At 35.3% G+C, this 12,015-nt stretch overlaps 1 protein-coding gene across 6 annotated transcripts in view; it reads left to right on the forward strand.

Moving 5' to 3' along the window:
* ZDHHC14 (zinc finger DHHC-type palmitoyltransferase 14) overlaps positions 1-11,527 on the forward strand; it is a 116,730-nt gene extending 105,203 nt beyond the window's left edge. For 4 of the 6 annotated variants that reach the window (XM_062572413.1, XM_062572417.1, XM_062572418.1 and 1 more), the window contains 2 exons: positions 465-567; positions 10,285-11,527. In XM_062572413.1, the coding sequence (XP_062428397.1) occupies positions 465-567; positions 10,285-10,686 (505 nt within the window). In that variant the 3' untranslated portion in view covers positions 10,687-11,527. The remainder of the gene's footprint in view (positions 1-464; positions 568-10,284) is intronic. The other 2 variants (XM_062572415.1, XM_062572416.1) reach the window with 1 other exon arrangement.
* The last annotated feature ends 488 nt before the right edge of the window (positions 11,528-12,015 follow it).

The raw sequence follows: 12,015 nt of genomic DNA on the forward strand, positions 1-12,015 counted from the left end.
CTAAATTTTGTTGTTAAGTAGCTTGTAAAAATTCTTTTTTTCTTTTTTGGTCTTGAGCTTTAAGGTACAGGTATAGAAATTGAATAATAAAAGAATCTTTAAAATAGATACTGATTCGAAGTGTGCTAGTAAGTTTTGTAATTTGTTATTGTACCTGTAGGTTTTAAATTCTTCTTTTCATGGTACCCGCTACTCAGCTTCTAAATATTTTGTTTATTTTAAAAATCCAGAAAAGTTGCAATACATATAATGATACAGAGGGATAGTAATTATCAGTTATCCTGCTAATGAGTGGACACAAAATGTCATACTTCTTTGGTTGAATAAAAGGGATATTTGAAGATGTGCTGATGATGCATTAAGGTCTATTGCATGTTATAATTTTTTCTTCCTTTTATTAAGAGAAGGATTAATAATCAGAAATATTTCTAATTCTCTTTTTCTTTATTTTGATTATTCCATAGCTTAATTGACAGAAGAGGATTTATACAGCCAGATACACCACAATTAGCAGGACCATCAAATGGCATTACTATGTATGGGGCCACACAGTCTCAGAGCAACATGGTAGGAATCATCCCATAATGTTGTTCATCGAGATCCCTGTGAATGTTTTCCTTCTCCGCTTTCGTGTGAACTAATCAAGTAATAACTAACTGGATACAGCTGACATTGGGTGGAATGACTTGTTTATTAACAGTAAAGAGAAAAAAATCAAGGCCTTTTTAATGTATGTTTCACACAGTGTAATAGATATTGCTCATGGATTCTGAAAAAGCAAGGCTTTTCTACACTGTTGATTTATTGAATATATTGGCATTTTGATTTGTACTATTGACACCTACCATGTTTTGAACTGGAATATTCAAGTATTATGGACTTACTCCGGTTCATCGGTTTCCAGCTAAATGTTATTTGATATAGCACCTTCTTCATTCACTGTTTCCTCCTTTGCTTGTACGCTGCAGTTTTGCATAGACTTATGTGTTTTAAAAAGCAAAGATTAACAAAAAGGAGTTTCTAGGGGAGGAGTGTGTTGAAAAAAGAGCAGGAGGACACTGAACTTCCAATGAACAAAAAATGGCAACTGGAGTGATGCAACAAAAGCTTTTAAACATCTATTGAAACTGTGCCAATAGTTCTTACTATGTTTTTTTGCTGATAGCATTGGCTATCATAATAGATAGGATTTCCTCTTTAAGAAGATTTAAGAAGATAGGATTTCCAGTGCCAAGATGACGACAATAACTGGAAAGAGATCTTTTTCCAAAGGCAAGCATCTTATGTGCCTATTTCTGAATTGTTATCCACGTATCTTTACAGTATGTGAGTTTTAAGACTTTATCAAAGAAGCTATGAGTTATGTACTCCTCTTTCTGCCAAAAGAGAGGAGGCCACAAGGCCTCCTAATATAATTCAGCCTCTCTTTTGAAAATAAGAAGAAATGGCTCACTATTTCCAGACAAATTAGGTTTAGTGTCACTTACAAACTGGTATATATATCTTGTTGTAGTTCCTAAGCTGTTTCTACTTATTATTTCTAGAATGAAAGGGAAGATTTGTCAGTCTTCTTAATGAGAAACTTGATTAGAAACGCAATATTCATTTGACTCTTTCCTGAGGTGCAGTTGAGCAGAACAAATTTTACTCATAAAATGTAACCTTGAAAGAAAGAAAAAGAGAAAAAGCAAAACTTAGAAGTATTCTGAAGTCTTTAAAGGTTTGGCCAAATTTCCTGACTCTATCAAGGCTTGTTATTTATAAAGGTTGTTAGCCCACAGTAAGTCCTTGGCATTATATTATACTGGCATTTTAAGAATTTTTTTGGCGTTGTAAGAAAGCACTCACTTGTTGTTACTAGGTATTAATGAGCAAATTTGTTGTCAGTTTGATAGTAGATGGATACATTTTTCTCTAGAAATACAAAAAACTGTTATAGTATGATTTTAAGTCAAACGAGTAGCTCTTACGGCTTAAGAGTATACTACCTGTAAATACACAAACACAAATCTTCAAGGATTAGAGCTTCTTATATCCTTATATGGCAGAACGTCACAGGACTTGAGCTGGGAAAGACTTAGGTGATACAACAGTTATCAGTCACTTTGAAGCTGTTGAAATCTTCAGCTTTTGTTCCTGCAAATGCTCTCCCAGAGAAAACTTGAAAATTTTAATAGGTCATATTTTGTGTACAGGAGTATCTTTAAGACTGTGATGCCATTTTGCTCAGGGTATTATTCCTGGTGTATGCCTAAGACCAATTGTCTTCTAATGGCAGCTGGCTATCGGTGTGATCTTTATAACTTCTGAAATGTCTCCCTTGAGTTTTGTTACAAACTGTAAAGACCTGTTTAGTTTCCCAGTCTCTCTAACACTAACTTCTCTTCCCTATTTAAAGTAGCACATTGTTTTCTGAGTTGTTTGGAGCATAAGAAATAATAAATTAATTTCCTATTGACAACAGTACAGCAGGGCATAGTTTCACCTTTGATTGTTCTTGCTTCAAATATCCCTCTTTTTGTGCTGTGAAGTGGATGATCTTTTTCTTCTGAATGGACCCTGTTTTAGGGCTCCACTTTCTCCTATCTTATAAAGCAGCAAGCTGCAAACCTGTTTTTCCCAATTTGCATCTAAGACCTCAGTCTCATCCATGTGTCAGGCTTATTTTCTCTAACACAATTAAGTCGCTTTACTGCTAGCTGAGTTGTTGTCAGCCATTCTGTTCAGTTACCAGATTCTCTGTTCCATCTTAAATATAGATGGAATTAATCAAATGAAACTTCGTGATTCTGTTTAAAACTTTTTCCCATTATGTGACCTGTAGTTCTTTGGGCTTTACAGTATCCGTTTTTCCTATCTTTCTCCCCAGTACACAATCCTAGGTTCTTCTGAAACAGTTTGGGAACAGCAGTTCTGGAAAAAACAGCCATTCACTTCTTTCCTGTAAAAGAAGTACTGAAGCTTCTTGAATGACAGGCAGTAAAGTATGCTTTATGACAAAAGTAAAATAAAGCACATGGTGTCCCATTGATTTGAGAGGAGAAATCTCTGCAAGATTTTGTGGAAATCCTTTCACTAGGAGCTTGGATGTGAACATTAAAACTTCCTTTGTTGCTTGATGGTTTAGGTGCCTGACTAGCTCAAACCCAAGACTTCAATCAAAGCAAATGAGTAGAGGGAGAGTCTTTGTGGAAGACTATAGGTTTTCGTGTGTCGTCCTCACTGACAAGTTAGGCAACAGATGGGAGATGGTCCTACCTTCCATTCTGGAAGGTTTCATACCCCTTGGAAATAAAGCTAGAGGTGTTCTTAGAGCTGAGGCAGATGAGCCCCAAAGGGCTAGCTAGTCTGAAGGAACATATTTGAAATTGTAGCTTGTGTTGTTATATGGCTTCAGAAAAGAACAAATGAAGTGAAATTCTCTAATTTAAAAACGTATTTAGTCAGCAGTCTTAACCTATAAACACTGTTTAAATGGGCAGAAGTTTAGCCGTTTTTACATCGCCATAGATAATTACGCTATTTTAACAAATTTACCTCTGATAAGAATAGCAGATCATTTAGTAGAAATTTGAAATGTGTTCCATTACATCTTTATGACATGACTCTTTGGATCTTATTGTAGAATGTGTTACATGTTATTAGCTATAGTCAATCTTAATTTCTAGGTGTTGTACTGCTTCATTTGTATAGTGTGCAAAAATGTTTCACCTGCTTGTTGGTATTAAAGGAAGATTTTTATGAGTGTTTTCTCTCACATTTATATTCTCTTATTCCCTTGTCCTGCAATACTGATTAGTTTTATACTTTCTGAGTAGTCCACAGAAATCAGTGGGACTAATGAGGATGCATAAAGATAAGCATATAACTCTTTGAAGAGAAAGATAAATAAGTTTTGTGAGTCTCTTATCCCAATTATTTTATTCTGTAAACCCTCTTATCTTTTTGTTGGAACACCTTACAGTTGGATATAGAATTCCATATCTTACCTAATCGGATACAAAAGTTTGATTTGGTTGTACTGTGTTGTAATGTATGAAAAACATTCTCTTTGACCTTCCTTCCTGCCACAGTGCATCGATGATTTTTTTTTTTTTTTTTTTCTCCCCATTCTTATGATCTTTATCAGCTGTCTTTCCCTCTTGGCTGACTGTCTTTTCCCCATTGACTTATGTCTTTCTAAATAGAATTCTTATGCCCCAGCCATCTCATTTCTGGTTATTATTTCATTATTTCATGTCTTTAGCTTACTTAGTCTTATACTTTTTTTGGGGGGAGGGGTATCTTCCAGGAAGGAATCATTTTTACATTTAAGCTTAAATGAATATCAGTCTAAGTTTAGACAGGTGTTTTCAGTGCAATATGGTATTTCTTATTCAGGACCCCATCTGTGGGGTCCTATATTTATATTTAAGAGCTTTTATGGTAATTTTGCCTTTGAGACTGAATATTTCATAGAGGATCTACCCTACTTTTGGTATTGACTGTTTGCACAGTCTCAGCAAATCAAGGTTGCTGGTATAATCAGTGCTTCATAGACCCCAGTATCATTTTTTTTCCTAGACCTTTAAAAACAGAGCTGTTTACTTCTTAGTACCTCTTTATTTTACCAAGGACTAAAGTTAAAGTTACCAGACCTTAACTTTTTTTGAAGGTTGGTTACCATGTTTTTTTTCTTCATACATTCCTAGTATTTTTAATGTTTTTCAAAATAAATTTAAATTAGTCTGATACATTCATTACCCAGCTTCTTATCGTCTTTAGACGCATGCTGCTTGGAGTTAATGACCTGTAGACATTCATACTTCCAAAGTATTTCCCTATTGCCTTTTATTACTAATTATTTTTATAAGCTCTTCATTAGCTTGATTGCTCAAGAATCTCTCTTCTCTTTCTAAAGAGATTTTTTTTGCAAGAAGCACAGCATCTCATCCATTATGAAATCATTATATTCTCTGTTTTTTTTTCTTTCTCTTTCATTTTATGTTTTTTTTATTTGTATTCTGATAAAGTTTTTATTTCACCATAAACCCATCAGCTACCATTGATTGAATTTGCACTTCTGTAGTACTTACCTTTATCTTAAAAGCCTGAGTTAGTTCTTGGGTTTTGATGCAGAATGTCTTCTTCTTTAGCAGTCCATTATAGAGAAAATTAGAATTTCATTCCATGCACTTTTTTTTTAATAGTTATTAGTTTGATTTATTTTTTCAGTGGTGTCTCTAGGAATTCTCTGTTGCCTTACCAAGTGGCTTGCATTAGTCTTTGCTGGTTCATTTGGACTGGTTCATTTCTTTGTTTGAAAGGAATTAGCTTGTACCCCTGCATTCTAGGCATCTCTTCCTCAGTGCTTAGTTCCCTCGCTGTGTTCTTATTCCAGTTCTCCAATTCCTTTCTTGGATGCTGGTTCTTTGGTTAGAGTGCTTGTTTTCTTACTCCTATGTACCACCTCCAAATGAAGGAGGAAATCTTTTAATGCATGTGCAACTGTGTGTTACCAATAAGACGTGCAGTGAAGTCCTCTCTCAAATATTCGCATCAGTATTTCCAGCACTGATCAGGAAACAGGAATCCAACTGACCCAGAAAACATTACCTCTGACTATTCCAGCATCCTTTAGCTTTCGTATTCTGATCATCAGTAGTAAATATTTCTAACATCACAATACACAGCTTCACAAGGATTGGAGCCGCACTTTGAGACTTTTACAAACATGGGTCTGTGTATATTACTCTAGTTCTTCACAGATACGATTTTTCTTTGCCTAAAACAGAACTTAGGGATCTTACCAGGTCAGTGTTACTACAGTCAAGTTAAGGTTGAAAGAGGTTTTTCATTAAAGCATTTTATTTCACAGATACAACAGGCTAAGGGCAAATACAGTGAATCTGCATTAGTATTTTCTTTGGGTCAGGGTCTGCTTTAGAAGCCATTCTTTTGATCCTCCCTGTTTACTGCTTTTTGTTCACATCGCAGAGCAATATCAGAGCACATGAACTACATTACTTCTGGAAGATCTGCCCCTGGTGTATAGCTAATATGCGGTAATGTACGTGGACGTTTAGTCCACCAGAACAAACTATAGCTAGTCTGAAGTAAAATCCCTGGAACGTGCATACTTTGACCTCAGAGCTGTTTTTCTTTGTGCATCCACTTCTGTTGCACTGCGCAACGTGCTAATGTAACCACTGTCTGTGTTGGTCGATTTTTGTGGCTCAGTTGCCACACAATATCTGCAGTACCATGGTTTTGAGTCTGAATTCCTGCAGACATTGTGAACAATTATGCAGCTCCATCTCTCCACTCTTTACTAATCTATTGTATCCATCTATTATGATATTTCAGCATCCTTTCTATTATTCATAGCACTGTCATTCAGTGTGCCTAAATCTCCTCTGAACTCATTTTAGTGTTGTTTGTACTTTATTCAGAGATGCTGAGATAATTCAACTTTTTTTTCACATCTTCCAAAACACTGTAACGTTCTTTAATGTTACCAGCGTTAGAAAAATTTTGACAAAGTCTGTTTTAAATTCAAAACAAATCATCTCTGGTCTTGGCGTTAGAAATGTGAAAACAATATTGCCATGTACAAAAGCTTTGTTAACATGTGTGTTTTGTGTAGCCTAGAAAAAAATCAGATTTTCTTCATAAAAAGTTAAAGACACTGTTTCCTTAGTTATTTGTATTTGTTATTTGTGAATAAATACAGAATTTTAGTTTTTGTCTGATTTGCTTTGGTTTGTGCCTTTTGATGTAAAAAGAAATAGCAAGATGGCTAAATATTTTTATGTAAATATATATAATTGAACTTCTCTACTTACAGAACTTATTAATTTCGCCTACCTTCAGAATCTGCTGTTCTTCTAGAACAGTAGAAAATGTAAACAGAAAATAAAATCAATAGGTCTGAAATACTAAGATACTAGTGGAATAGTTTCTGTTAGTATATTTTTTAACTATTTAGATGTCAGTGCTTGACTTTTCTTACATTTGTAGCTTTTTTTTTTTAATGCTAACAATGAATAATTCATGCAACTTGTGGCTGTTAAAATTTTTGTCCATATAGTTTATTTACTTAAGAGTGAAATATATAACAAAGAAAAATCATGCCAACTCTATAAGCGAATCTGTGTTTTTGTTAGTTTTTTGTAGGCTGCTTAAACTGAAGACTATCCTACTAGCATAGTATGAATTGTATTTGCTGTGTATTTTTGAGAGCTTCACTTAACACATCTAACTTCCCTAGTATAAACCCTACTCAAGTGACTTTTGAAAGCTGATTACTCCCTGTATTTTACCTAAAATATTTTATGTTAATCACTGTTCATTAAGTGAATAAAAAATGAAAAGCTGAAGTAATGCATCTGTATGAGAGTGTTGTAGAGATTATTAGCTAATTTACTTCAGCTATTCTTTCTCACTGGTCCATAAACCCAGCTTTATGTCCCAGTTGAAAATGTGTAAATCTCTATATTTGATCACTGAATGTGTGTCCTTACCCATGTTATGACGTGGTATAAGAACCAATGCCATCTCCAAAAATCTTGCAGGCCAACTGGGTGAGCTCAAGGCAACAAAAAGTGCATGAAAAAGTAATGAAATACACCACATTTAGAGAATTAGTCGTTGTGTCCATCCTCCCCAGTGTCCATCCCCCTCCACTCTCCAAACAGCAATGCTGAAAACACTTTCCTGAAAAGAATGCACTGTGAACCAGATCAGGAAGAGAGCTTTAGGGAAGTGAGAAGTGCATGGAAAAGAAAACTAAGAAGAGATATGCAACACTTGAAAGCATTTTATAATGCTCTGTTTAATGGAGCTTTATGAGGCTACTTTGTCTTTTAGATGTTGGTCCAGTTGAGATGCAGTAGAATTTGGTAAGAAAATTAATTCAAGTTATACAGTGAGCTCAAGTGAATTACCTTCAGTCATTTTAAAACTGTGTACTTGTGTTGCATGGAATGTGTTAAGTAATGATTTGCTTTTGAAATGCTGGAGCTTCACTAAGGCAATAAATCAGGTACTAGAATTACTTCTTTTTTTGTGTGTGTGTACCCCAGTGGTTATAGGCATTACTTTGTTATTTAACATACTTTTTGACTGCTGCTTCTTGGAGAAGATGAATTTTGTGGTCACCTTGAAATTGTAAAATTCTGTTAACAAATTTGTAGGGTCTGCATAGTAAGTTTGAGTCAGGAGCTATTATTTATTTCAAACTAGCAGGGTTTTATATTAATCTTGAATATTTTTTCTTATTATTTCTTTATATTAATCAAGAATTAGTGATTTGCAGTGAATTACTAATTGAGAGCTTGACTTTGTAACATGCTGAGAATTTTCTCTTTAGTAAGGTATTTATACAGGGTTTTGGTCTTAAGCCTGTGCGTAATCCCTCTGAAATGATACGAGACTACTTGTTTGGCTGGTCCAGTCTTCATTTTGCAGGACCAAAAGTTGCCTAAAGAATTGCCTGCCTGAAAGCATAAAGTGTTGGATAATGTATAATCAAGTAAGGATCAGACTTTTGCCTGTCAAAGTAATTGGCATGGTGGTCCTAAACCACTTAGACATGTCTAAAGTACTACCTATCTATTCTGATGAGATAGTTAGCATGCACAGTTTTTGAAGGTAGTATGTATTCATCTACCATTCAGGTACTCTGTGTTAGAATTTAAGGACCTGAAAGCATTCCTAATGCTTTTTATGGTATGCTAAAGGAAAGAAAAGACTTTCTATTAGTTTACATAGAACATATCATAGTGAATTATTAAACTTGAATGGGCATTGTAAGGAATTGCTGTAATGCCAGTAGTAGTGGTTGTGCTTAGGTGTATCTTGAACTGAAGCTGGATTTGTAATGTCTGTCAGTAATTTGATATAGATCAAAGAAGTCAGTGACAAAAAGTAGAACATATTACTTGAACAGAATCCTTGAAATAACAACAATAAATAGGCATGTTTTTACCCCAGATATATTTTTTTATTCTACTTGTTTGCTTCCAAGTTTTATCTGTGTAGCATTGGATTTATTGTTGTGTTCACTAAGTGTGTAATGTTTCTCTCGCACAACAGAACAGTAGTATGGCAAATGAATCAAACATTGAAAATCTGCAGATGTTATAACTGGTCAGGCCAGGAATTAAATATACATTTTAATTGGACGCTCTCAAAAATCATGCTGGTTAGTGTTACAGAAACTTAATTTGGCAGTAGCTCAAGGGAAGTTCTTAATAAGCAACAAATATTAAAACTCATCAGAAAAGTTTAACTGTAGATATTCCTTGAAAAGCAGCTATCTTTACTTGCAAAAGTCTGTGTCATGCAACTCCCATTTAGCTGGTGGGTGAAACACCCACCTGTGTTGTCATCTCAAGGAATGAATGATAATTTTGCATTGCTAAGTGCCAAGCCAAAAGCATTCCTGGTAATACTCACTAAGCTTACATAGTTTTATGTAATGCTGGATTTGGCTTGTTATTATAAAAGCGCTTGCCCAAAAACTTGAATTTTGTAGCTTGAACCTTCACATTATCTAGATTAAATACATAAGACAAGAAATAGCCTAATTGAGACACGTCCTTTAGAGTAAGAATATTATGTGTTAGACTGGAAAATATAGATTTTAGTCATGCAGGCTGTATTGTCAGCTTTATCTTTATAAAACCATCTGCATCCAAAGTAATTTTTTGTTCTGGAAGATGTCTGTAGCACATTAATTCATAGATCATGTAAAGGCCCACAAAGTAAGACAGATTTGCCTAGTGTTTTTAAACTTGGAGGATGCTTGAATTAGGCCTTTGGGCCTTTCTCTGAATTGCTGGTTACTGTAGGGTAAAACGAGTAGCAAGAAGCGATCTCACCTGCCTGCTTACTCTCCTAAAATCAGGGAAGCTTTGAGGTGCCCCATGCAGTTAGCTACACAAGCAAGGACTTGTTCGGCAAGGCATTCCAAATGGCTTCATATAACAATTAGCAAAGCATATGAATTATAGTTCTTACAAAGTACTATTTTGGAGGTAACCAAACACACTTAAGAGGATACTATAAATGTTAATCTACTCTGACAGCAACCCAGAACACTGGCTTGGTTATGCATGTATTTTTTTTTTTCTCCTGGGCAGCATGGAATGGGATTTTTGGGTGGCTAACCATGGAATGATACTAATGGCTTTCTTTTTTTCTCTTCATATCCCATTCTTTTCCATACCTTTTGTCCATATCCTCCCTTTTTTTCTCTCTTTTGTTTGCCTTATATGATTTTGACACCCTTCCATTCTACAGTGTGACCAAGATCAGTGCATTCAGAGCACTAAATTCGTTTTGCAGGCTGCTGCCACCCCCCTACTACAGAGTGAGCCCAGCATAACTAGTGAAGAGCTACCTTTACCAGGAAAGACTACTATCAGTGGGCCTTGTGCAACCCTAACTCTAGGGCAACCAACACCACCATCTTCCATGCCAAATCTCACATCAGATTCAGGTTTGACAGACATGATACCATTAAAAGAGGAACATGAAGGTCATCAGTTTCTTACTCCTGAGGAAGCTCCGTCACCCCCTGGGATGCTGCCAACTGGAAGTCCTATTACACACAGCCATACAATGCACGTCCTGAGTCTAGCCAGTCAAGATTCATTGCATGAAGACTCAGTACGTGGTCTTGTGAAGCTTAGCTCAGTTTGAACAGCTTTTTTGATGGCATTGCACCATTTCATGGTGTCTATACAAATCTTTACTCAACAGGAATGGCACTGTAAGACTTTGTAACATGCCTATATAATGGAAACTTTACCGCATAATGGAGTCTATTAAAAAGACAAATTATTTTTTCAATGGAGCTATGGCATTTTTTGACCAGATTGTTAATGGTTGTTCTTTGATGGTGACTATATTTTATTTTTAAGCAAAACCGGAAGCAGTCAATCTTTTGAAGTTTGGGTACAGCAAGTTGGAATTCAGCCTGTAGCAAAGACCATTGTACAGTACAAAAGAGAGACTATTGGATGTAAGTGTCATGCTCTGTGTTCTATGCTCTTGTAATACACACTTGTAAAGGCTTACCACACTTGTGGCCAGAATGATCTGCACTTACATGTTATGCTACTAATATTTGAGATAGAAAATGACCATTCCATTTGTTAATAATTATAAAAAAAAAAAAAAAAAAGACTACAGATACGGATTGCATGCCACGCTACAGTATGTGTTACAGTGGTGTTGGTATTAAGAGAAAGTGCTGCTTTTTTTTTATTTTTGACGTTCAAAGTGCTGTTTCATTTAAAAACAGTGCAACAAACTAATGGACTATATTATTTTTTCAATTTATTAAAGTTTATTTTAAATTAATCAGTGGTGCCTAGAAGATGGAGAATTACTGATCTGATCATGTTACATATCATTTAACCTTCTGTTTAAGTGTTTAGAGTGAGGTATTGTGTTGTGCCATACCACAGATTCTTCCACTCCCTGATGTGATACAGTTGCCTGTGGACCTCCAATAAAATGACATCCTCTATTTCTTGGACATGTGTACGGTTATCCTTGCACACAATTTCCCTGGGGAAAAGGGGGAAAATCATGATTTGATGACACAGGTTATAAAGGATTTAATTTGAATATATTTACATAACAAAACCAGAGTAGCAAGGAAAAGCTGATTATGATTAGTGTTGTTTTAATATCTTTTATGGCTTTGGTGAGATGTGTACTTGTTCCCACAAGAGGTCTGTGTTTGGAGACAGTGGAGTTAGCATCTGCTTGCACCTTACTCCTTTGCTTCTTGTCATGTGGCTAAACAGTGAGGGACCTGGCTCAAGATAGAGACAAGTTAATGGAGTAAAATCAAATGATAAATGATATGCATGGCCATCATGCTTCATTTGTATTTTCCTCTATTGTTTTTAATGTAAATGTTGATTTCAGAGAATACTTCTGTGCTTTTGTTTGTGCTTAAGTAAAACACAATGAACAGGTTAAGAGGACCTTAGTTAAGCTGAGAAAGCTTAATAGCTA

Source organism: Rhea pennata, chromosome 3 (genome assembly GCF_028389875.1).
Source record: "Rhea pennata isolate bPtePen1 chromosome 3, bPtePen1.pri, whole genome shotgun sequence".
Classification (NCBI taxonomy): Eukaryota; Metazoa; Chordata; class Aves; order Rheiformes; family Rheidae; genus Rhea; species Rhea pennata.